This window comes from Caretta caretta, chromosome 8 (genome assembly GCF_965140235.1).
Source record: "Caretta caretta isolate rCarCar2 chromosome 8, rCarCar1.hap1, whole genome shotgun sequence".
Lineage (NCBI taxonomy): Eukaryota > Metazoa > Chordata > Testudines > Cheloniidae > Caretta > Caretta caretta.
This window is the reverse complement of record NC_134213.1, coordinates 96,084,700-96,111,394: the sequence shown is the minus strand read 5'-3', so window position 1 is coordinate 96,111,394 and position 26,695 is coordinate 96,084,700. Positions and strand designations below refer to the sequence as shown.

Genomic DNA, 26,695 nt, shown 5'->3' with positions numbered 1-26,695 from the left:
CTGAAGGTGACGGCTAGTGGCGTTCTGTTATTTTCTTTGTTAGGCCTGTCCTGTAGTAGGTGACTTCTGGGAACTCTTCTGGCTCTATCAATCTGTTTCTTCACTTCCGCAGGTGGGTATTGTAGTTGTAAGAATGCTTGATAGAGATCTTGTAGGTGTTTGTCTCTGTCTGAGGGGTTGGAGCAAATGCGGTTGTATTGCAGAGCTTGGCTGTAGACAATGGATCGTGTGGTGTTGTCAGGGTGAAAGTTGGAGGCATGTAGGTAGGAATAGCGGTCAGTAGGTTTCAGGTATAGGGTGGTGTTTATGTGACCATTGTTTATTAGCTCTGTAGTGTCCAGGAAGTGGATCTCTTGTGTGGACTGGACCAGGCTGAGGTTGATGGTGCGATGGAAATTGTTGAAATCATGGTTATCATACACATTGTAAGGAGAGTGATCACTTTAGATAAGCTATTACCAACAGGAGAGTGGGTTTGGGGCGGGGGGGGAGAAAACCTGGATTTGTGCTGGAAATGGCCCACCTTGATTATCATACACATTGTAAGGAGAGTGATCACTTTAGATAAGCTATTACCAGCAGGAGAGTGGGGTGGGGGGAGAGAAAACCTTTTGTGGTGATAAACACCCATTTTTTCATGATTTGTGTGTATAAAAGCAAACATCTTCTGTATTTTCCACAGTATGCATCCGATGAAGTGAGCTGTAGCTCACGAAAGCTTATGCTCAAATAAATTGGTTAGTCTCTAAGGTGCCACAAGTACTCCTTTTCTTTTTGCGAATACAGACTAACACGGCTGTTAGTCTGAAACCTGTTAAAAATGATTAAAAGCCTAGAAAACATGACCTATGAGGGAAGATTGAAAAAACTGGGTTTGTTTAGTCTGGAAAAGAGAAGACTGAGAGGGGGACATGGTAACAGTTTTCAAGTACATAAAAGATTGTTACAAGAAGGAGGGAGAATTGTTCTTCTTAATCTCTGAGGATAGGACACGAAGCAATGTGCTTAAATTGCAGCAAAGGAGGTTTAGGTTGGACATTAGGAAAAACTTCCTAACTGTCAGCGTGGTTAAGCACTGGAATAAATTGCCCAGGGAGGTTGTGGAACCTCCATCACTGGAGATTTTTAACAGCAGGTTAGACAAACACCTGTCAGGAATGGTTTAGATAACACTTAGTCCTGCCATGAGTGCAGGGGACTGGACTAGATGACCTCTCGAGGTTCCTTCCAGTCCTATGACTCTATGATTATTTAGACTCCTAAGAGAAGTTTAAAGATAGTTGGGTCAATATTTACCCAGAGAGCAATTAAAAATCTACGCCCCACTCCTGCATGCTGCTCTGCATGGGTGGGCCCCTGTGCCAAGGTGGAGCCCCACAGATTTCAAGAGGTCTTCACACTAAGCAGCTTGCAGGACTGGGACCCCAGTCTCTCAACAATCTCACTGCACTCTATCCTGTAATTTCCAAATAGCCCTCCTTTTCACAGAAATCCCAGTAACAGTGCCAAAAGCACAGCAGAGAACAAATACATTTTTTAAAACATATTTTATTTAGTCATCCATAAAAAAACATTTTAACAGTACAACTGGTTATATTTTTAATTGTAATAGCTCATACAGCCAAGAATTTCAAACTCCATCAGCAACGATGTGCATATATGAGAGAGAGAGAGAGAGAAAAAGAGTGTGTGTTCATGATAACCATAGTTACACATTAAAATTATGTTGTACCAAAAATTTGCAAATGCAAATTATGAAGTCACAAATACAATGTATAACAAAAGACTATGAATACACAAGTTAGAGACATACTATTTTGATTTAATATCTTTGCATATCCTTTTTTTTTTTTAACATTGCCTTTTAAAAGCTAAGTGAACCAATTCTCGCTCAGTGCAGAGTATCCTACAGATAATAGGTGAAATCATGGCTTTACCATGAGAAAGGGGTAGTCATTATTGTGCTGCCCCAGGAGCAGACTGGAAGGTAGATTGTGACGCAATCACAATTTGTTTTCCCAGTAACCCTTGCTCCAAGGTCTATACCTGGCACAGCACACATCCTCTAGAGCACTGTGCTAGTCTGCACATTGGAGTGGGAGCTGAGCCTTGGCCCCACCCATTCCCCACCCTGTTGCACTCATGTATGTGGATGGAGCGGGATGTACCTGCTCTGCATTGGTTAGGTCTCCCCCTGGACTGACACACACAGTATGGGCAGCATACATAGGGCCTTAAGGGGATGACTTATATCCCTTTACTCCCCCGCATGGCAGCACCAGCAAGGTTGCAGTCTGGCCCAGTATGCATCACAGAGAGTGAATGACCAAGTTTATTTTTCATTACTGCCTTATCAGTGGTTTAATCTGCATCATAAATGTCCATCTATCAATAAACAATAATTGGTTTAGCATTGAACTAGAACAAAAAAGGAACCCCCCCCACTAGCAATTGTTTTATAACTGTTTTCACATTATGCAAAATGCAAGAACATACATTTCTCTACAAGCCCAACAAATGTTAAAATAATAACTAAGTAGTTTGGACCAGATGTGAACTCAATTTAAAAAATGTTGTACCAAATGCAATGTCAAAATTTTTCCACGCTCATGAAACACACAGTTAGAAAAGGGGCTTGAATAGTAAGCACTCTGCAGATTTTTCTAATGTTATTTCTTCTCCAGTTGGTTGAAGGATCTTTTTTTTAAACCTATCAAACTAATCCAGCTAAAATGGAAAGCAAAAAGTCAAAGCCATGTCTTGTGTATTTCAAACTTCCACAACACAACTGGGTTTTAGGTTGTCCCCTACACTTATCACCAATATTTATTCAAATGGATCTTATATAATTAAAGCATTAATGTTGACAATAGGTCCTTTAATTTCCCACCCCACACCCAAAGCATAGAACGGTCTGAAGTGGCCCATATCTTCTCCAACTGAATACTTATAAGGCACTAAAATTAACCATAATAAAAAGTAAAACAGACCCCATGACAAGTAACAAATTGTACTTAATACTAGTCTATATGAAATAGCAGCAGAGATTTTCAGTAGTCTAGGAAGCCAAAATGTTTCCTATTCCAATCATATTAATTATATACTGATAACCAACCAACCAAAAAAAAAACCAAGAAGATCCCTAAAACTCATGACCACTTACACAATTATAAACAGAATCAGTACAAATGAGATAGGCACAAGCAAAATGGATTTTCTTCAAACTTTGATATTCAGGTCTGACCAGAAGATATTTGCCAATGACCATTTATTTACCTGCATTACTAATGTGAGTTTAGTCTGAAGATTTCAGTAACCATCTCTAAATTGTGTTAACCTTTAACTTCTCTTAAATTTAAATCATGCACCAGTTACCGATTTGAAATAGACATTTTTAAAGTCGTAATTAATTTGAAAATAATTCTCTTAACTTTGGCACCTAACTTTGTGACCTTCTTACCTGTCTCAGATGTACACTGCAATAAATAACCGATTTACTTAAGTATCTTTGTCTTTCCAAATTTTTTCCCCTACCGGTTAGAAATATGTAAATTGACATCTACATCACTATGTCTGCAACTAAGCTACAAAGAGAGGTGGCAGGCTAGGACTTTGATTCCTTAAATGAAATTACTATGAGTTGGGGAAATTGTTTTCAAAACATACTAACAATTATTGAATGTGAATTTATAAAATAGAAATCTGTATTTTTAAACATCAACATGAGCTTATTTGGACAGTGATAAAGCTTTTATAAGGATATACTGACTACTACAGGTAAATCCATCCTTCCCTGATTGCTTGCTTAGGTTAACCAGACTCAGTGTCGTGCTGCTTTGCAGATTTTATCATACACCTCTGGAAAAGCATCCTTGCAATTCATTTGCTCCCTCAGCTTGTGGTATAGTGAACCATCAAACATATCCCAGAATTCCTCACGGTTCATATAGCAATCTGCATACAACATCTGGAAACTGAAAGAAAAAGAGGGGATCAGGAATTAAATCTTAATACTGTTGCAAAATTTCAGGTAGAAAAAAAATGAAGCAATTGAGGATGAGCTATACATTGTAAGGATACACTGCAAAATATTTTGAAATACTTTTTTAAAAAAAATGTACAGATTAATTACCATAAATTATATTGGATAATTATTCAGCCACTCTGATGGCTGAACATTGACATCTCTTTTGAAAAAGCGGTCATGATGTACAATGGAAAAGCCAACAGAACATTCCATTATCACTGTTTGGTGAGGTGGGGAGATAAGTTAAATATGAAAATATGCTTTTAAAATATATTAGTGTACTTCAAATTATTTCTTTCCCAGTTAGTTTCTTGATTTTTTTTTTAAATTAGTTTTGCTATGACACTAATACAGAGAGGTAAATAGCAGATACATGAAATTTGAATATGTTTGGGTAAATTATATTGTCAGTTTAAATATTGTGGAATAGGTTATTTTTCTGAAAGATAGGCTTCATGACTTTGCTACCAAACCATAGAGAACTGGATTTGGTATCAGCCTATGCAAAATTGTAGGCGAGGTCCCCAGCTCCGCTCTGGCTCCTTTACACCATGTAAGAGGACTAGTGCAGCACAAAGAGGCTCTAAAAATCCCATTTGTGGCCCAGCAAAAATTTCCTGGTGCATGACCTACAGAGGGTAGCCATAAAGCTTTTCCTTCCAAGGTGATTCCAATCAGTGCTGCAGTCTACAGGGCAACCAGCAGAGGCTGCTGTAATGCAGACACGCCACTAAATAGCAGACAGGCTGTTTAATTTGCATGCAAGGCCTTTCCAGCCCCTGGAGCAGCCCAATATCGGGAGGGTGCAAAAACAGTTTAAAGCCACCTTTAGCCACCACTCCCTCGGGGATGCAAATTCTATGCTACTTAGAGGCATTGCACAGAATCTCAATCAGCATGTGTTTTTGTATGCAAGCAATGATTAAAATTAAAAAAAGACAGTCATACTGAATATATATAATCAGAATCAGTACTTAAATACTGTAATAACTGAAAGTTAATTAAATCTGATTAAGCTGCAAGGCAATAAATTATATGGTGCTCTCCTGAAGACGAGGACTCTTACCCATGCACATTTCTTACAAACTTTTCCATTTGTCTCATAGATGCCCTGGCTTCAAACTGTTTTGTTTTAGGCTCTCCATAAGCTCCTATATCTACATAGAGCTCCATTTCATCTCCTTTCGGGTGGACCATGCCAGGGTTATTGGGTAATATGAAAGGACATAACCACAGTGGGTAAACCTGCAAAGATAATTTTGTATCACCAATTTTAACAGTACAAAATATCAGTTATCTGTTAATAAAGCATGAAAAAACGGAGTGAGAAAATTGCACAACTCTTCTCCAATTTTCAGTACAGAACTTATACAGATGCTCCTTTTCAATTCTGCTGTTCCAACTAGTTTCACCTTATAGTAAAACTAACATAAGTTGAATAAGATACCAAAAAGCAAGGAAGAAAATCAGAAAATGCAACAAATTAGTGCACTATCTATATCAGTGTTTCTCAACCTTTTTGTGCTGGCGAACCCCTTTGGACTTAAAAAAAATAAATCATGATACTCTCCTCCACTCCCCGAAAAAATTGTGACCCCCCCCCAACTTAAGCTTGTGGCGCAGGGCTGAGACATATAAATTAGCTTTATGGAGCCCTCTGTGGCATGGGGCCCCATACAATTGCCCTGATTCCTATCCCCTAACGGCAACCCTGCTTGCGACCCCCCTAAACTTCTCCCACAACCCCCCGAGGGGTCATGACCCCCAGGCTGAGAAACACTGATCTAGATAATAAACAGAATAGCTTTAAAACACAAATGAAAAACTGTCTCAGATCCCAAGTCATTAACTGAACTCATATTTAGATTTAAATTACAAGTAAAACTAAAGGAGTGAAAGGCATTTTACTGGTATCCGCTAAGACCAAAGTTCAAGTCCAGAAGTCTGTATTTCTTGAAACAACTGAAGTCAATGACTTGGAAAGCAAGTGTTAATTCCCAACACTCTTTTCGGGGCTCAAGTGATTTTGCAGAAATAGAAATCTGATTTCCAATTTTGCCAAGTAAAAAAGGATAAAGTGATAGAATTTTCTTTTAAAAATTGTGAGTTAAAGCTACAAAATCAAGTATTTCTGAATATCAAGTTTTTCTTGCTTCTTTTTGTTAGAGCATTTCATTTTACCTGCCGCCTAATAGTATTTAATTAGTTGGCAAAATTCTCTCAAATTTAGCATACTGATATATATTTTCTGCAACAGGCACTACTGTGTACTAATGCCAATAATCACCATTCATAGGGCAATCTTCCATTTACCAGGTTTTAGAGAAATGTGTTCTTACATTCAGGTCGCTGTGGAAGGTACGGATAGATTTTTCAAGGATTTTCATAGGGACCAGCATGTCTTGTACAACATGATGTTGCTCATACAGCTTTCGAATAGCTTCTCCTTGTGTCAGTTTTAATAGTGAGATTTTTGGAGGAACCATCCAGCCAAACAGGTAACGAAAAACAGGGTTATTGCCAAAGGGAATGATATCCTTTAAGGGAAAATGGAAAAAAAAAAAAAAAAAAAAGAAACTGGTAGTAAAATCAAGTGAGCTGAAAATCAATATTTCAGAATTTGGATTTTGAAAGCAACATTAAATCATATTTTCTTTCAATAGTTTTAACTGCTGATAGTCACGTCAGGCTACATTAATACAGGTACGAACAACATGCAACCCTAAATTCAACAATGGGGACTTATGTAGTGTAAAATTCTACACTAATGCTTATCATGACAATAATTTAGATGATGAAATTCAAAGTGGTGGTTCCACAGCAACCCTGGGCACAGCTGGGCACATGTAGGCAGAGTAAATTCTCAGCCATAAGTGTGCATTCGTGTTTTTGCACTGAATTTCCTGGTTTTATCTTTTTAAAGTCCCAGTTCAGGAAAGTACTTAGAACATGCCTGATAAAAGCTAAAATAAGTTTTTTAAGTGCTTTCCTGAATGTGGGCCTAAAAGAGAAACTAAAAAGGGAAGGTGCTGGCAATATTATCTTTTACAGTCATACATACATATAAAAAAAGTCAGAAAGGAATGCAAAAATAGACATTGTCACGAGAGAAATCCCTAAATCTGCCACCACTTCATTTGGATTTCTGTCTTAAGGAAAGGAGTTACTCACCTATGATGGACATAGGTGGCTCCCAAGGGAAAAGAACATTGGCTGTGCAGTGAGTATGTACAAAGTACCCCAAAACAAATATTAAAATCTTCTTTGTCTAAAGTCTTACTTGGAGTTCCCAGAAGATACTCCTGGTATGTCGGTGGTAGTAATGTCTTGAGGGAATGTACTCTATTCCAGTTTGATTAGCCTTCAGATACTTCTCCCCATGCTTAAAAAACCATGGTTTGTAGTAGTTACCAATTCTGTTTATCTGAAAATAAAGATATATTACATATCAGCAAACAAACACCAATATAAAGAATAAATATCCCTTACTTGAAAATTCAGTAATATAAATGTTCATGGTGCTCCCAGATTTTTTCACTTTGGAATTACACTAAGGAAAGAACAGTCTTAATGCTAAGAAAGCGTTTGGGACTTTTTAAACATGGTTTTCATATTGTAGTGTGACCTTGTGGATAAAGCACTGGATGGGCACTCAGAAGACCTATATTCTACTTCTGGCTCTGCTGTTGGTCTGCTGAATGGCTGTGGGCAAGTACTTGTGCCTTGGCTCCCCCATCTGTAAAGTGGGAATTATGATGCTAATCGCCTCTGTAAAGTACTTAGAAAGCTACTGAATAAATGTTCTATTTAAGAGCTAGGTATTATTAAGTATTATTTACTCCTGGGGAAATTCTGTGCCAAAAATTTAAAAATTCTGCACACAATATTTTAAAATTCTGCATATTTTATTTGTCAAAGTAACACAATATAATCACGCCAGTTTCAATTATTTTGGAAATTTATTTCAACATACCTCCAGCAAGTATGTTTGTAACAATACAAACAACAAAAAAGATTCCCCCAGGAGTAGAGAAACCCCTGCACTCACATGGATCCTCACTGCAAGATCAAGTTATAAGTTACCAGATGGAGAAGGTGGCAGAGAGCAGGTTAGTCAGTTGAGAGAATGCATTAGCTTAATGGGGTCTGTCCCCAATCTCTTCCCAGGAAGAGGTGAGGGTGCTCCCTGTTTCTCTGAGGGCAAACAGACCCCAAGACCCACTTAGCTGCTCTTAGCCTCCCACCCTTCTTCAGCTCCCCATCCCTCAGGATCCTTGCCCCAGGGACTGTTCCCCCTCAGCTGCTTCTCCCACACTCACTGCCTCCTCCCTCAGGAGCATGGTCCTCACCTCTCCTTCCCCTGGCGCTTTACTCCTCTTTCCCACCCCACTGCCCCCTCCCTCACCCCTACCCCACTGGGAGCTCTGTGGTCCCACTGCTTCCCCCCCATTCCCCCCAGCACTGGGGCCCCTCTGCTCCACCCCGCATCATTGGGGCACATATGCTCCCACCTACCCACCCCCTCCACAGGGTACCCTATGCTCCCACCACCACCACTGGGGACCCTGTGCTCCCCCTTCACACCCTGACTGATCCCTTCCTTGCCAGCCCCACCGCCAGAGGCCCTAGGACAGTGCAGAAAACTGACTGCGGGAGCCGCAGCCGGAGAACCCCAGCTCCTGGAGGAGTGAACCTGCCCGCACATTGCTGCAGGTAAGAGTTCTGCCTGGAGCTGGGGTGTGTGCCATGAGCAGAACTCTGGTGAGAAACTTGGGGGTGGGAGGGAGATGCCCCCCTGCCTCCCTACATGGTGCTCCTGGCCAAGGCTCCCCACAGTTTCCCCACTGCTGCTTGTGTGAGCCCCATGCCTCTGCAGGATGGGGGCAGCGATGGGGACATGGGGTGTGCACTGAGGCTGCCTCCCAGAGAGGACTACAGTCAACTGGCTGTATGGAGGTTTGCGGCAGAGGGCCGGAGAGAATCACCCTACAGTCCCCTAGTTTTCCCCGCCCCAGACATGGACTCAGCCGTGAGGCTGCACCCGACCCTGCCACAGCGCAGGGGCTGGGACTGCCACAGAAACACCACAGGGCCCTGTCCCTTTGCGCCAGGCGCACCGCGATAGTGAGCGAGAGGGAGTCTCGTGCGCTTGCCCAGGCCTGCCCCGCCAAGGCAGTGATTTACGTCTCTCTCAGCTGCTTGAGTTGCGCTCGCTCGGGACTGCTGCCCATGAGGGGTGCATGACCCCTCTCGCGGCTTCTCTTTGCTTCCCCATCAGAATCTATTATTCTGCAGAGAAAACAAAAAAAATTTGCAGGGGATATGAGTTGTGCACGTCTGCAGTGGCACAGAATCCCCCAGGAGTAATTATTATAGTGTGCCAATGTGTGTGTCCCATAAGCTTTCCTCATTAAGGATGAATTAAAATAAGGTTTGGCCTGCCCAAAGAAAGTTGAGTATGGGAACTGATGTCAGTACTCTAGGAATGTTACTCTGTTCTCAAGCCAGTAATGAACTAACAGCCTCAGTGTTTCTGTAGAGCGGTCAGCATTTCGGAAGAGCTGCCACAAAAGAGACCCACGGCATGTTAACGTTAACCCTGATTTTCTAGTCAGATGTTAGTCTGGGTAATTGCACTGTGACTACATCTCCCTCCAGATGTGTTTCCTATCTTAAAGCATTGTGTTGTTCCTATATACTGTTCAAGTTGGTTCTTTTCTTCTTGGAGTTGCAAGGCAGCGTCTATTATGTATGCTAGAGATGGGAAAAGACCTGTCACTTTAGGAAATATATGAGCTTACAGTCTGAATTGATAGTTACCTGCAAAATTCTAATGTTACGTATATTCGACCATTCAAGCAAATTCAATATCCATTAAAAATATACCTCTTGTACTGATCCTATTACTGTTTTCGTTTTACTGTCATACACTGGAATATTTTACATGCAAGAGAACTAAAAATCTTATTTAAGAATAGTATTCCTTTTAGTTACCTGGCTGTCTTCAGCTTCGTCAGTCAAGACTCCCGTCATAATGACTGCTTCTTCCAAGGAGTATACCAGTCCTTCCACAAAGTTATTATCTTTCTTTTTAGATTCCTCAGTAAACTTTTCACAGATCTTTTCCAAACCTCTCACAGGCTTGTAATGTAATTTTACATATTTCTTAGCAGGAATTATTTTTATTTCCGCAGCAACAAGGAATCCCAGAGTACCACAAGACCAAGGCACTGCATAAAATAGGTCTGAGTTTTCAGCCTGCAAAAAGTACGTCATACTAAATCATACGTCCATCCACACAACAACTGATAACATTGTAAATCATAGCAAAATAACATTTTATCTTACTGGTGTACATCTCACAAGGCTTCCATCAGCAAGAACAAGTTCGTAGGCCAAACAGGTATGTTGAAATAGTCCATAGATATGGGATGAAGACTCAATGCCAGTTCCCATGATCAGACCACCTTAACAAGAGAATGTAATCAATTGAAACATATTTCCCTTTAAAATGAAAATAGTCTGAGAACAAAGACGAAAAAAATTAAATAGGGCTTCTGGAAAATGAAGTCTTTCATGTTGTTCCTGGTAGCAGTTTTAAAGAGCAGATGCATGTCTAAAATATATCATATGCAGTGTTGTTGTAGCTGTGTTGGTCCCAGGATATTAGACAGACAAGGTGGGTGAGACACAATCTTTTATTGGACCAACTTCTGCTGGTGAGAGAGACAAGCTTATGAGAAGAGTTCCATGTAAGCTCAAAAGCTTGTCTCTCTCACCAACAGAGGCTGGGCCAATAAAAGTTATTACCTCACCCACCTTGTCTCTCTAGATAATGTGTGATAGCAGAATACAAAATTCAGCAAGAATTTAAAAATATATATATATATTTCTGAGAAAACCGAGACTGAACAACATAGTAAACTGCATAAACAGCTATTTAAAATACAGCAAAAGTCATGCTTTTTAACCATTATAAACAATTCTCACCTACTGTGAGATCATCGAGTTCTGGTACCACTGGAAGAGTCCAGCCCATAGGATTCAGGTGAGCTGTCAACTGCCCCATGGCGACCAACGGTTCCACACGGACAACCTAAGAGAGAAAGCATTCAAGTATTAATGCTGACACCACACAAATGTTAATCACACTTCTTATTATCAATTCTGCTCTTTAATTTAGACACTCAAGAGTGTAACGAAAAATAGTTAAGAGACTGTTCCCCCCTCCCACCTACCACATCTTGAAAAGAAACGTGTGGTTCAATCTCCAAAACATAAGTCAAACTGATCTTTCAGAGCTCAGCTTGTTAAACAGATGTTACATGTTTAAAAAAAAAAAAGCACTACGCAATCCTTTCAAAATCTGATATTCATAATGCGTTTACTATTTGTAAAACTACTTTAAGGCTTAAATTTCATGGAAAAGTGTGCGCACACTTGGCAGGATCATGTTAGTTGCACAAATCCTGCAATATGCATGAAGCTGGGGTTATGCAAAGGTGTACCTATGGTTGTACAACTTCAGTTTGTAACTACCCACAGGATTTGCACAAATCAAGTACGTGCATTATTTAAATGGAACCATTTTGATGTGTTGACTTGACACTGGTGCCTTGAATCAAGGATTTACCATAACACTTCAGAACAGGCAGAAGTGTCACCATTAGTGAGGAGAGGAAAGTATTCCAAAAAGTTTCATAATCTCTAACATCAGAAATCAGATGCAAAGGTGTCACAAAGGTGTACAACACCAACTGATGTGAATGGGCATTGAGTTTTCTGACACAACTAGACCTTGTTTATTAAAGGATAATAGTTTAATTTAAGATATTTTAAAGATCTTCCTCATAATATATACCACACTTAACAAAAAGCCCAAATAGAGCATTAAATATATATTAGTTAATTTTACCATTATATTTGGAGTTTCCCCAAACCCTGTCTTCAGTACCTGGTGGAAAGTTCAGGAAGGATTGCTCTCTGATGATGTGAGGAGGACATGACACAGAATACCGAATAGTCACAATCAGTGCTCCAGATCCTATGTTATGAGATTACATTCATCCGGTACAGATTCCTCCCTCTGCCTTTGTCTATACTAGAAAATTTTATCAGTTTAACTTGAAATCAATTTTAGTTAATCTAGCTAAACTCATGAAAATACTCCCTTCTAGTATCCAAATATTTCCTGACCACTCAGAATATGGGTCTATTAAGATTGTCTGTTTCCCATGCAGAGGCACAATGCAGATGTGTTTGGATTTCCAACACTGTAAGGGAATATTTAAGTCCAAAAGGACAAAAAAAGCAACAACCCTTTTCACATTAAAAAAGGCTGACATGAGAACATTCACTCTTGGATTTGTATCATTTTTTAAAAAGTGGGTTTCAATTACCTTCAGGGAATTTAGTGTCCTTTTAAGCAATAATCATAATAAGTGTTGTAAACTTTAGTACTAAATGTAAAAATTTTAGTATTACCTGTCTTTCAATGTCTACCTCTAGAATGTCCATTAAGTTGATCACTATATTCTTATGAGTCTTCTTGTACTTTCCAACACGAAGTGATACTGTTAGCCAGCCAGGTCGGCCAGTACACATGTATGTTTTCCCGCCTTCATTTTTCCATTCCTGCACCTGTAAAAGGTTATTGTCATAGTTCAGGGCAATTCCTCCTTGTGGTCCAGCAAGGGCAAACACTCTTAAGCTTCCAGCCCCCCCAGCTGTTGACTCCACTGAGCAGAGACATGTATCTCTCTCTCTCCTAACCAGGATGTTTCGAGGCTGCGCATCTCCCAGCCTACACTGTGAATTTCCCAGCAAAGTTAGACTGCCTCTGCAGGCTTGCTTTACTTTTCTCCTCAGAGACGGTAAATAGTGTAATTGCCACAATTAAGTTATCACATAGCTCTTTCTAAGCAAGCACATTTATTATTAAGGAAAAGCATTAACAACAGAAGAACCTACCATCATGGTAATAAGCTTACCAGAGATCACCCTGACTTCAATAAGGGCTCCAGCCAGCGAACAGTTGTTAGCTCACAGCAAGCCCACTCACGTATCTGAATGTCCCTTCTTTATATATATATTTTTTTAAATCTGTCCTCATGCAAAAGGTGATCAACAGATAAAAAGGTTCTCTCTCCCCTTTGCCCCGACATCAAGGCAAAGCTTCAAAAGGCTGAGTTCTTCTATAACCAGAGTAATTGTATCTGCATACCCTTTCTCCTAGAGATTTCCTGGGAAACCTACTTAACTTTAAAAGTTCATTATTGTCTTGGTCCCTTATTTCGAACAGTCCTTTAAACCTCATAAATAGGGCTCCATGTCTGTCACAGAGGCTGTGAAAGTCACAGATTGCGTAATTTTCCGCGACCTCCGTGACTTCTGCAGCAGCCGATGCAGCTGACCCCAGGGCTGCCCAAGCAGCTGGCTTCGGGGACCACCTGAGCAACGGTCCCAGGGGGTGGCCGGAGCAGCCACTGCTCAGTGGCCCCAGCAGCTCCTGCCGCTGGCCCCACTCCGGAGCAGTGGCCCCCACGGGACCCGCTCCCTAGCAGCACTCCCCCACAAGATTTAGTCAAGAGTATTTTTAGTAAAAGCCATGGACAGGTCATGGGCCGTGAATTTTTGTTTATTGCCTGTGACCTGTTCATGACTTTTACTAAAAATACCCATGACTAAATCGTAGCCTTACTCGTAACACTTCCCAGGGTTTCAGATATTACATACAATACCACAATAATATATAAACATTTGCATTTTTAATAACATGAACTCCTAAGATACTTAAAGCTACTTCAATAAGGTATGTTGGGGATATTGGAGGAAACTGCCATCTCTGTCACAATTATGATTAAACTGACGCTGTGAAGTACAAAAATCTATAACAAAACTGTAAGTAAAAACCTCCCCCTCACCCTAATTTGATAGTGTTTAACTATATTATTCTACATATAATAGAATCATAAAAGTGTAGAACTGGAAGGGACATCAAGAGGTCATCTAGTCCAGTCCCCTGAACTCAAAGCAGGGCTACGTAATAACTAGACTATTCCAGACAGGTGTTAGTCTAAACTGTTCAAGAAAACCTCCAATGACGGAGATTCCACAACCTCCCTAGGCAATTTATTCCAGTGCTTAACTACTCTGACAGTTGGGAAGTTTTTCCTAATGTCCAATCTAAACCTCCTTTGCTGCAATTTAAGCTCATTGCTTCTTGTCCTATCCTTAGAGGTTAATGAGAACAACCTTACTCCCTCCTCCTTGTAACAACTTTTTATGTCCTTGAAAACTTATCACGTCTGCCCTCAGTCTTCTCTTCTCCAGACTAAACAAACCAACGTTTTCAATCTTTCCTCATAGGTCATGTTGTCTAGACCTTTAATCTTTTTTGTTGCTCTCCTCTGTACTTTGTCCAGTTTGTTCACATCTTTCATGAAATGTGGCACCCAGAACTGGACAGAATACTTCAGTTGAGGCTTTATCAGTGCAGATTAGAATCAGGGCTGTCCTTAGGCATACACAGAATATGCAGCTGCGTAGGGCACCTGAAAATTTGGGGCACCACTGGGTATTAGTGTTCACCCTCCCAGCTCTTCCTTTCCCTGTTCTGACCCTTCCTGCAGGCTCCCACAGCTAGCTGCTGCAGTCTGGTGACTCTTACTCTGGAGGGGATCTAGTACCTTAAAAGTGAAAAAGTCTTCCAGCCTGCCAGACCTATTAGCACAACATTGAAACTGTTAAAGAGCCATTCAAGTGGTAATGAAGCCATTTAACAGGCATTTGCCAACCCTCAGGTGTGTATATATATATATATAGGGTCAGTTTCTGAATTTACTGACAAAAACAGTTATGCATTACTGTAATATTTACTCAGAATATATTAGTCTACAGGACCTTCATTTAAAATTTGCTTTAAAAATATTTCATTAGTGAGTTGGTGAAGATTATAAAATCACATCTCTAAAATATCCTCGCATAGATTTTTAGATGTACAGTCATCTTTAGCCTTAAATGCTTGGATCTTCAGACATAGAGTTTTTTAAATAAATCCTTCAAAAGACCACCCTTACCTAAAATACACATTTTTATTTTAATTACTATAGTAAAAAAAACTTGCTTCCAAAGTCTTTCTGTTCTTTCTGTCCATCCCTTTCTTCCTTCACCCCCTCCCCATCCCCACACCCCCGTTGAAGAGAGCCCTAAAGGAACAACACCCCTTTCCTTCCAGATAGCCTGACAAAGAGTTTCCCTTTCTTTACTTCTGTCTGATGAACTAGTTTTAAGAGAACCCTCCAGCAAAATCAGTACCTAGTAAGATATAAAATCCTTTGTTGTGCCTAAAATATTTGGAAACGTATTTTTTAAAGTTGGTGAAATTTCATAAACATGTCTATTGTTATGGAGATCACATAAAGTAAATTAGTGTTCCCTTTTTCTAAAAGCAATGAACATTGTTATAAACACACTAAACCTCTGTGACTGATTAATTTAAAATAATGCCTTTGTTTCAGTGAGTTAAATATGTAGTAATCTGGAATGATTACTTTATGAAGGTTTAAGAGTACATTTAAAATATAAAATCAGCTGAGAAATACTGATTAAGAAAATGTAAAACAGAGAAGAGCTGCATCATGTATTCCATAATATGTAATGTTGTATTCAGCACGACAGCTGACTCGCCCTTACTGCAAAGTTTTTGCAAATAAATCTCTGACAAACTTCAGGGCATATCAAAAAACCTGTGACTGACATTTTTTATTCCCAAATTTAGTGCTTTTAATTTATGTCCAATCTTCATCATCTGGCATGCAGTGGAAAACATGCTCCGTTTTCTTTAGAAAGAAATTGCAGAAGAGGCTTTTTTTCAAATGTCATTTGCTTCATTTGGGTTCATGGATTTGGCTGGAAGGGGGTGAGCAGGGTGGGGGAGGGAAGAGAGGAGGGAGACAGTGGGGAGAGGGCGGGGCCTGGGCAGAGTGGGGCAGGGCCTGGGGCAAAGCAAGAGTGGAGTATGGGTGGGGCCACAGGCAGAAGAGATGAGCTAGGGAGCTAGCCTCCCCAGGCGGCAGCTTGACCCACTGCCCATGACAGCAGGTAGCGGGGTGGCTCCTGCACACCCAGCATGTGCTGCAGTGTCCTTAGGCAGGGGCCGTATTCACAGAGTTGAATGGGCTGGCGCCACGCATTCTGCGTAAGGGAGAGGGTACTGGGGTCTCTGCGGGGAACTGTGACTCTCCGCTGCCATGAGGTGGGCCGAGCGTCTCGGTATCCTTTGCTGCCTCATCCCTCTCCCCCGCACCCAGACCTGGGCTGCAAGCCTGGGCTGCCGTCGGGCATAGGGGCACCAGTTTAATAATACTGCGTTAGGCCCCATAAATCCCAAGGATGGCCCTGAGTAGAATGGACGAATTACTTCTTGTGTCTTGCTTAAAATACTCCTGCTAATACATCCCAGAATGTTCATTTTTTTTGCAAGTGTTACACTCTTGACTCATATTTAGCTTATCAGTCCACTATAACCCCCAGATCTCTTTCTGCAGTACTCCTTCCTAGGCAAAAAGAAAAGGAGTACTTGTGGCACCTTAGAGACTAACCAATTTATTTGAGCATGAGCTTTCGTGAGCTACAGCTCACTTCATCGGATGCATACCGTGGAAACTGCAGCAGACTTTATACACACAGAGATCATGAAACAATACCTCCTCCCACCCCACTGTCCTGCTGGTAATAGCTAATCTAATTGGTTAGTCTCTAAGGTGCCACAAGTACTCCTTTTCTTTTAGCTTATCTAAAGTGATCATCAGGTGGGCCATTTCCAGCACAAATCCAGGTTTTCTCATCCTCCACCCCCCCACACAAATTCACTCTCCTGCTGGTGATAGCCCATCCAAAGTGACAACTCTATCACCAGCTGGCTATCACCAGCAGGAGAGTGAATTTGTGTGGGGGGGTGGAGGGTGAGAAAACCTGGATTTGTGCTGGAAATGGCCCAACCTGATGATCACTTTAGATAAGCTATTACCAGCAGGACAGTGGGGTGGAAGGAGGTATTGTTTCATATTCTCTGTGTGTATACAAAGTCTGCTGCAGTTTCCACGGTATGCATCTGATGAAGTGAGCTGTAGCTCACGAAAGCTCATGCTCAAATAAATTGGTTAGTCTCTAAGGTGCCACAAGTACTCCTTTTCTTTTTGCGAATACAGACTAACACGGCTGTTACTCTGAAACCTTCCTAGGCAGTCATTTCCCATTTTGAATGTGTGAAATCAATTGTTCCTTCCTAAGTAGAGTACTTTGCATTTGTTCTTATTGAATTTCATCCTGTTTACTTCAAACCACTTCTCCAGTTTCTCCAGATCATTTTGAATTTTAATCCTATCCTCCAAAGCACTTGCAACCCCTCCCATCTTGGTATCATCTGCAAACTTTATAATGTACTTTCTATACCATTATCTAAATAATGGATGAAGATATTGAACAGGGACCCCACTCAATATGCTCTTCCAGCCTGATTGTGAACCCCTGATAACTACTCCTTGGGCATTGTTTTCTAACCAGTTATGCCACCCACTTATAGTAGTTCCATACAGGCTGTGTTTGTTTATGTCTTTCTGTCACTAGTGTGGTTTGAATATTCCTATTTAAAATTTTAATAGCATTTAGCAGACATGTTCCAAACTGATATATACTAGCTTGTGAACTTTTTAGTAGAATACCTCTGGTGGTTCTAGTTATCTGAATGTAGCAGCAGTAATAAATCCATATGCCTGAGCGTTAGTCATGAGAGTCAGAAAATGACTAGCAAATAATATTTTAAAATCCACAGGCTAGATAGCAGGGGGGCAAACCATCACTGGCATAAGTAGGCACCACTCCATGAAAATCAGTGAGACTGCATCTGATCATGCACAAAAAATCTGGCTTATAGTCTGAAAGAGAACTGACATGGGGAGGGTGTAGAGGGGGAATCTACATACCACATGCATGTATCTAAGTGTACATTTACAGATCTAGTATGATTCGTATTTAGAGAAAAAGAATCACAGGCAATATATTAGATAATATAGCCCACTCCTGAGGACTAAAGAGCTTGAAGGATACACCAAACAGACTAATATCCGGTGTACCTATCATATTTGAGATGAGTGTAACAAACAGGAAAAATAGAGCAGTCAAGAATGACAGAACTGCCATAAATATTATGCAACAGAAATAAAATTCCAAACTCCCTTCTAGAAATCATGGCAGAAGTCACAGCAGAAGAAAAACAAACCCTACTGTGATGTGGCTGACCAGGTGCCCGCTCATGCCAAGGGACCTAGGCCTCAACTGACACTGACAAATGCATAGCTGGAAACAAGTCTGGTTCAGCTGTATGTTAGTATTGTTAAAATAGGTATTAGGTTTATGAAAATATGCTAAGTGTTTACACTCTATGAAATGCTTTTAAGTGGCTGCATGCAGTAATCTCTCTGATATCTGTATCACATGCTATAATATAATAGTTAAGTGTTTGCTCTGTATCAGTAAAAGTTTACACTCTGAAACTGTAAACTGCCACAGTCAGGAGAGAAGCATTACCAAGTGTGAAATACTAATTTACCACAGGAGTTGTTATCTCCTGCCCAACAAAAGAAGGCCCACAGATGCCAGACAAACCATTGTAGAACATCAGAGGACAAAAGACTGTTGATTGCTCTCCCCAACAATGAAAAATGAAAAGGAGACATGCATGGGGGCTTGTCCCACCAGTGTGGACTCTAGGAGAAGGGAATAAAAATCCCTGATATGAAGGAAGTGCATCTCTATGCTGCTTGGACTTGGGGCAGGCAAGATTTTCAAGCATAAGCAAGGGATCCCCAGGTACTTAGCCTGGTTTAGCCCTAGATGACACATGGAGCTTGCATATTACAGCAGCTTCTATTTCCTTTTGGAACCTAAGACCAATGTTCCCTCTAATTTTTGACAGGCCGTGTGTGCAAAAAATTTCTTCTGTGCAAATTGTTGCTCTTCTGTGCAAATCTTGGTGTGTGTGATTTTTCACCGTGTGCGTGAGGTTTAGGATACATGTGCGTGTGCACACACGCAGAGCTTAGAGGGGACAGTGCCTAAGATGAACTCATTTGTGCATGTATGTTTACTTGCATTAACCTTCTAAATAACCCTTATTTCTTTTACTTAGTTAATAAATCTTCAGTTAATTTATTCTAGGATTCGCTATAAGTGTTGTCTTTGGTGTAAGATCTAAAGTGCAATTAACTGGGGTAAGTGACTAGTCCTTTGGGATTGGGAGTAACCTGAATATTATTGTGATTTTTGGTGCTAAGAGACCATCTATCACAAAGGTAAGTTTGCCTAGGTGGCAAGATAGACTGGAGTATCCAAGGACACTGTGACTTCATGGTTAGGCTGTTATAGTGCCTGAGAAGTTTACACTTGATACTTGGTTGGTGAAATCTAAGTATAGAACTCACAACCAGTTTGTGCCCTGGTTTGTAATGGTCTGCCCTGAGGTTAGCTCTCACCCTACTTAGCCACTCCAGACATCTTGACTTACTTCCATTCTCAATTATCTATTTGAACTAATAATGAAATGTGGGATGTTCAGATATGAAGAAAAACAATATTAATACACAATATTAAATAAACCATCCAGCAAGGGATAATATGCATAGTGATTTTTATAAGAACTGTATTAATGAGACAACCAGATTTTGAATGTTCAGTTATTCATACTACAGTTTATACAAGAGCTCCCATACAGAATCCCAAACCCAAAGCACAGAGAAGGAAAGAAAGAAATGTAATGGATTTTAGCTAAGAGTTGTGTAACCTATGGCCCCAGCTCTGCAACTGCATCAGCACAAAAGGATGCAATTCTGTAATCAAGTACTAATTTCATACAGGAAAAGAAAAGCAATTGGTGGGAGTGTCGAAATCATCTATACAAACATACCAAAGACAGACTTCAGCATGGAACAAAGAGACTGTACAGGGTTATTCATTTTACTGTATATGTATTTATTAAGACTAGTAATGTATCCACAGTGATTTAAAAATGTAAAGTACTATATGAATAATATATGTTACTGGCAAGGTAAGGATATGTAAATATATATTCATGTTATTTTAGTAACAACAACAATGTACATTTATTGTCAGTAATATAACTTTTTTGCACACCCATAACTAAGGCTACAATTTTGTCACGGAGGTTGCCAAGTCATGGAATCCATGACTTCCAGAGATCTCTGTGACTTCAGCCAGTGGAGGCTGGGAGCTGCAGGGTCTCCCCACCACTCATAGTTGATCAGAGCTTGGGGGCCCCGCGCCTCGGGCAGTGGAGGTACCCCACAGCTCCCGGCATCCATGGGTGGCGGTGGCCCCTAGGAGCTCCCAGCTGCCGTGGGCAGCAGGGGGCTCCAAGCCATGTCAGGAGGACCCCACAGCTCTTGGCTGCTGTGGGCTCCTGCAACTCCCAACTGTTGCAGGGAGTGTGGGCCCCCGGAGCTCCGAGCCACGAGTGGCAGGGAGACCCTGCAGCTCCAAGCGGCGGGGGACCCTGGAGCTCTGAGCCGGGGCCCATGCAGCTGCCCAGCTGTTGTAGGCAGTGTGGGGACCCCGCAGTTCCCCATTTTGTCACAGATATTTTTAGCAAAAGTCACAGACTGGTCACAGGCTTCCGTGAATTTTTTTTTTTATTGCCCGTGACCTGTCTGTGATTTTTACAAAAAATATCTGTGACAAAAATCTTAGCCTTACCCATAACCTAAGGTCAGTTGCTTTAGTAGGAACTGGGGAAGGATTTAGACAAACAGTAATCTGTGCCCAATTTACATGTTACTCTTATATCTAATAGAGAAAGAGCAGGGAGACAGTCTTTTGTTCTCACAGTTATGGGTATGATGGCATATTGCATTGTTTTGTGCTGCAATGTAAACTGCAGAGTAAAATACAGATGCATTGATACAATTTCATTGTCTTCCTTTCTTTTTTTCTTAATATCCTTTTGCTGTAATTGGGCACCAAAGACTGGATTCAAATCTGGACTTGCAAATGAACATTACAGAAAGAGACAGATAAGCAGAGAAGTATTCACCAACTCCAATTCATAGATTCCAAGACCAGAAGGGACCATTGTGATCATCTACTCTGATTTCCTGTGTAACACAGGACATACAACCTCCCCAAAATAATTCCTGCAGCGTACCTTTTAGAAAAAGTTCAAATCTTGTTTTAAAAAATTGTCAGGGATGGAGAATCCACCTCAACTCTTGGTAAATTGTTCCAATAGTTAATTAACCTCCCTATTAAAAATGTATACCATATTTCCAGTCTGTATTTGTCTAGCTCAGTGATATTCAGAGTGAGGCTTCCAAGCTCTTGCTCTTTAATGTGTCACATGAGGTTTTTGCAGCACATGATATTAAAACAGTGTGATTTAATTATTAACCAGTATGAGTTATTAACCAATCAGGATGCTTATGGTTATTAACCAATTCTAGTTGATAAAATAATAATACTTGGTCAATCATTTTGCTATGCAAATCTTTATATATAAACTAAATATTTCCCGTCACACTGTTTAAATATGAGTATAGAGTACTATAGTAAATGAAACAATGAATTCACACTGCTGTGGCTCTTTTGAGTAATGCTGATCGCTAATTTGGCTCCTGAACCACTGAGGTCTTTGTTAAACCCTTTGTTAAAGCTACTACATAAATGACACCATCCCCCCTCAGCAGGAAACATATCAAGCTGAAAAAAACCAATAAAACCATTATTATTAGTGTTGTGCTATCTGGAGCAGCTCATGACTGAGAGTGCCGACCTCAGGGCAGGCTGTCAAAAAGCAGGGCATACATCCCAAACTGGCTGTATATTCTATGATTAGATTTTCCCAACCCAATAACAAATGTGAACTCTGAAGCACTATAACGATCTTACCATGGGGTCCCAGACAGTCCCCTTGGGCACTCCAGTCCATCTTGACACCCACGCAAGCTAGACTTAGTGATAAATGCTCACTTATACCAAAGACCACAAAATATTCAAGTTGCTCCGAGTACCAAGAGAGACACTTACCCCACATCAATTTGTACCTCAGATCTCACACTAAAGACAACCCTATACACTCCTAGGGGGATTCTGCGCCAAAAGATGTAAAATTCTACAAAATTCTGCATATTTTATTTGTCAAAATAACACAGTATAATAATGCCAGTTTAAATTATTTTGGTAATTTATTTTGAAATACCTGTCAGCAAGTATATCTGTAATAATAGAGACAAAAAGATCCAGGAAATGTTTTTTTGACAAATAGATTCCTTACAAGGCAAATTAATACAGAACTTTGAGCAATTCATTTAAACTACAACATAGAAACATATTTCCTGCACCCCCCAGGAATAGTGCAAAGGCTTGGGGGAGTCACAGGTAATGGAGGAGCTGAGGGAGAGGGAAGGAGCCTGGGAGTGAACCGGGAGGGTTGTTGGGTGTGCATGGGAGAAGTATGGAACAGGTATTTGGGGGGGGGGGGGGATTGGTAAGGAATTGGAGAGCCTCCCCCATGCAGACCATGACTGAGCCTTAGCCTCTTCCATTCAGTCAGACATATCTGCCCTCCCCTGCCCCCGTGTGGCCCCTGGCTCAATGCTGTCATCCCACTAGCTTCTGAGCCCCCGGCCCTGTCTGTCCCCCCATCAAGTTTTCTGAACCCCAGTCTGTGACCCCTCTCAGCAGCTCCATGTGCCCCACTCTGTCTGTTACCCTCCCCCCTCCCATATCCTGTGCCTCCCAACTTTGCTCCATCATGCTGTGATGAAGGTAGTGGGCTGCAGGCTGTTACTGCCAGTCAGCTGCTGCTGTCTGTTCTGGCGCCACAGTGGCTTTTGAACTGCAGCACTTCTCAGGCAGAATGTATTTTTTGAGCAGAAAAAAAAAAATCTGTGCCAGACATGAATTCTGCACATGTGCAAAATTCCCCCAGGAGTATCCTATAGTAAAGTAACTCAGGATTTATTAACTAGGAAAAAGAAATGAGAGAGTTATTTACAGGTTAAAGCAGGCAACACATATATACAAATGAGTTACAATCTAGTTCCAAAATGTGACAGAGTTGTAGTATAAATGTCTTTTAAGGCTAACCAGGTTGACCTTGGGCATCTCTGCTTTTGTTTCCTAATTCCGGCCCAGTGAGAGTCCAAACGGCAAAGAGATGAAGAATGTTCATGTTATTTTGTTCATCCAGAATTCAAGCTGATGGCACAAACTTCCTTGCACAAAGCACCTTTACCATTAGCCCAATCTTTGTATCGAGATGCTTCACACTGGCCCACTTAGGTTTGATAATCCTTCTTGATGGCAGGGGAACCACTCCTCCTGCCTCAGTTCACAACTTCAGAGCAGGCATTTTTACAGACGTAAGTTTCCTTTTACAAATTACCTTATAGCCTGGGATACAGACATTACAAGTAAGATTAATGAATGCAGCAACTTACAGGCATTGTAGAGTCTAAACACAACCTTGCAAGTCTAACGCTTATCTTGAACAATACTAACATATAGGTGACCTGGTCTGGTTTCCGGCTATGAATTTGCTCGTGCTCAACTGATAACTACAGCCTTGGCATTAGCTGGTACCTGATACACCAGAATCACAATTAGATTTATAAAAATGGTGCCTATCCAAACACTTGGGTGTCCTTTCTTAAAAATGCACCCAAAGTGCTACAGTACAATTTAAGATAGCCTGACTCTCTGATGCTAGGTTATTTCTGAAATGTCAGACTTCCCTGGGAAAGGCTTGTGTGGTCTAATGACCCTGTTGTGAGCTAGCCAGTGGGAGCTTTAACTCCTGGTAGGGCTACCTCACCTGGACAGATCCCAGGGTACGGACCAGATAAAAAGCAGTCCTCTGGTCCTCCAAATTGGGGTTTGAACAGTCGGTCAACAAACTATTCTTGTAAACAAGTTTAAGAATTAAGAATAAATTTAATTTAAGAATAAACAATTCCCTACCTTTGCAATGGCCCTGCTAAGTTTTCAACTGCCTGGGAAAAATGATAAGTTTTGAAAGATGCCCTGAAGATCATCAAATTCAGGCTGTTTTGGACCAGCAACACAAGTAAATTCCAAAACTGAGGAACTCTCACAGAGAACACCCTATCAGCAGCTCCCTTGTTTATATCCATAAAGCTCCAGTTTGAGCACCGGTGCTGACCTCAACTATGGCAGTATGTCATGGAGAGAGACAGTGTCTCTGAGTGAGAAGGTAAATGGCTTAGGGCTTTGAAGGCTAAAACCAACAGCCCAAGTTTCACATGGAAAACCACAAGCAGTCAAAAAGAAAAGGAGTACTTGTGGCACCTTAGAGACTAACCAATTTATTTGAGCATAAGCTTTCGTGAGCTACAGCTCACTTCATTGGATGCATACTGTGGAAACTGCAGAAGGCATATATACACAGAGACCATGAAACAATACCTCCTCCCATCCCACTCTCCTGCTGGTAATGGCTTATCTAAAGTGATCATTCTCCTTACAATGTGTATGATAATCAAGTTGGGCCATTTCCAGCACAAATCCAGGTTTTCTCACCCTCCGCCCCCCCCCCCCCCCAAACTCACTCTCCTGCTGGTAATAGCCCATCCAAAGTGACCACTCTTTTTACAATGTGTATGATAATCAAGGTGGGCCATTTCCAGCACAAATCCAGGTCTTCTCACCCCCCCCCCCCCAAACTCACTCTCCTGCTGGTAATAGCTCATCCAAACTGACCACTCTCCTTACAATGTGTATGATAATCAAGGTGGGCCATTTCCAGCATAAATCCAAGTTTAACCAGAACGTCTGGGGGGGGGGGGGAGGAAAAAACAAGGGGAAATAGGCTACCTTGCATAATGACTGCAGTTTCCACAGTATGCATCCGATGAAGTGAGCTGTAGCTCACGAAAGCTTATGCTCAAATAAATTGGTTAGTCTCTAAGGTGCCATAAGTACTCCTTTTCTTTTTGCGAATACAGACTAACACGGCTGTTACTCTGACACAAGCAGGCAGTGCAGATTGCAGAGCATTGCTCCCAGCAAGATCCTTTACTCACAAGGAGGCAGCTCCAGGCTGCACCAGCTTCTAACAGAAGCCAGGCCAGCATGTGCCTCTCAGGCCCTTTCTTAAACCACAACAGCTAGCTGAAGTTAACTAACATGTTCTAAAAAAAAGGATCTTATAATAATCTCAGATTGAGTTTACCACCAAAGCCAGACAGGGTCTCCTCCCCCAGCGCTCCAGCTTTCTCCTCCTTCTTGCCATCCCTTGCACCTCCTTCCCCATCAATGTTTCCCCTCACCCCGAACCCCACCCCAGGGTCCCCTTGATCTCACCTGTGCCTGGATGTGGCGGACACGCTGGCCGTGCTGCCGGGGGGCGCTGTGCAGCCTCCACACGGCCCAGGCCCGCAGTTGGTAGTAGATATCGAAGAGGACAGAGAGGGGCAGCAGGAAGAGACAGACGAAGACCCAGCGGTGATGGACCAGCAGGTACTCCAGCCCCTTGTGCCGCACCCACAGCGCGAGCAGCAGGAGCCCAGCACCCAGCGATAGCAAGGGGTCCATCCCAAGCCCCTAGAAGTCCCTGCCTGCGCCCTGCAGCCCTGCCCCTCACCAAGCCCCTCCCTCACCGACCTCTGCCCCCACCCCTCGCAGAGCCCCTCCCTCGCCCCCGACTGACCTGTGCCCCCACCCCTCGCAGAGCCCCTCCTCACCTTTTTACCCCCCCACTGACCTCTGCCCCCACCCCTCGCACAGTCCCTCCCTCGCCCCCCTGACTGACCTGTGCCCCTGCCTCTCGCACAGCCCCTCCCTCGCCCCCCTGACTGACCTGTGCCCCTGCCTCTCGCACAGCCCGTCCTTTTCCGGCTCACCGACCTCTGCCCCTAGCCCCTCACCCTCCACCCCTGGCGGAGCCCCGACTGCCCCTGTCCCCTCTTTGCTCCGACCCGTTCGCGCGCTGCTGCCCTCGCGCTGCCAGCCGGCTGCCGCCCGTTACTGGCGGGGACGCAGCACGGCCCACTGACGCCCCTACCGCCACCCTCCGGTCCGGCCCCTCGCCAGCCCCTTTCGCCTGATTGGCTGGGCCGCCGCACTCAGTGGTGAGGCGAGGAGAAGGCATCGGCCAATGGGAAGATAGGGAAGGGATCGGACCAGGCGCTGCGCGGCGGGATTGGCTGGAGGCACAGCCCTCAGCCGCCTATCGGGGTGGGACGCGGGCACAGGGGTGGGAGGGGAGAGGAGTATTTGTGAGAGGGCGGGCGCGGGTGGGATGGGGAGAGCCGAGGGGAGGACTAGGGAGGTTGGGGGATGGGGAGGGCCAGGGGACACGGGGATAGGGATAAGGGATGGAAGGGCCAGCAAGGTTTGGGGGATTGCAAAGGCCAAGGGCGGGTTGGGATGGGAGGATGGGGAGACAGGGATGGGAGGGCAGGGGGGCTTGGACAGGGTCAAGGGGGCTTTGGGGGACAGGGAGGGTTGGGGGGGGGGTTTGAGTGATGGGGAGGGCAGGGATATGAGGATGGCGACTGAGGAGGCTGGGCTGGCATCAGCTCAGGGCGAGGTGCGGTGATGAAGCTGTATGGGGGCAAACTTGCTTCATGTGCTCCT

At 42.5% G+C, this 26,695-nt stretch overlaps 1 protein-coding gene across 1 annotated transcript; it reads right to left on the bottom strand.

Annotated features, from left to right (window-relative positions):
• Window positions 1-1,528: 1,528 nt before the first annotated feature.
• Window positions 1,529-25,703, bottom strand: DHCR24 (24-dehydrocholesterol reductase). The gene is made up of 9 exons (XM_048861306.2): window positions 25,421-25,703; window positions 12,512-12,667; window positions 11,018-11,123; window positions 10,376-10,494; window positions 10,022-10,285; window positions 7,308-7,451; window positions 6,367-6,564; window positions 5,094-5,272; window positions 1,529-3,974 (listed from the first exon to the last, which is right to left on the bottom strand). Exons 1-9 carry the CDS (start codon window positions 25,649-25,651, stop codon window positions 3,821-3,823), a joined length of 1,551 nt encoding a protein of 516 aa, XP_048717263.2. The 5' UTR covers window positions 25,652-25,703; the 3' UTR covers window positions 1,529-3,820.
• Between the last annotated feature and the right edge of the window lie 992 nt (window positions 25,704-26,695).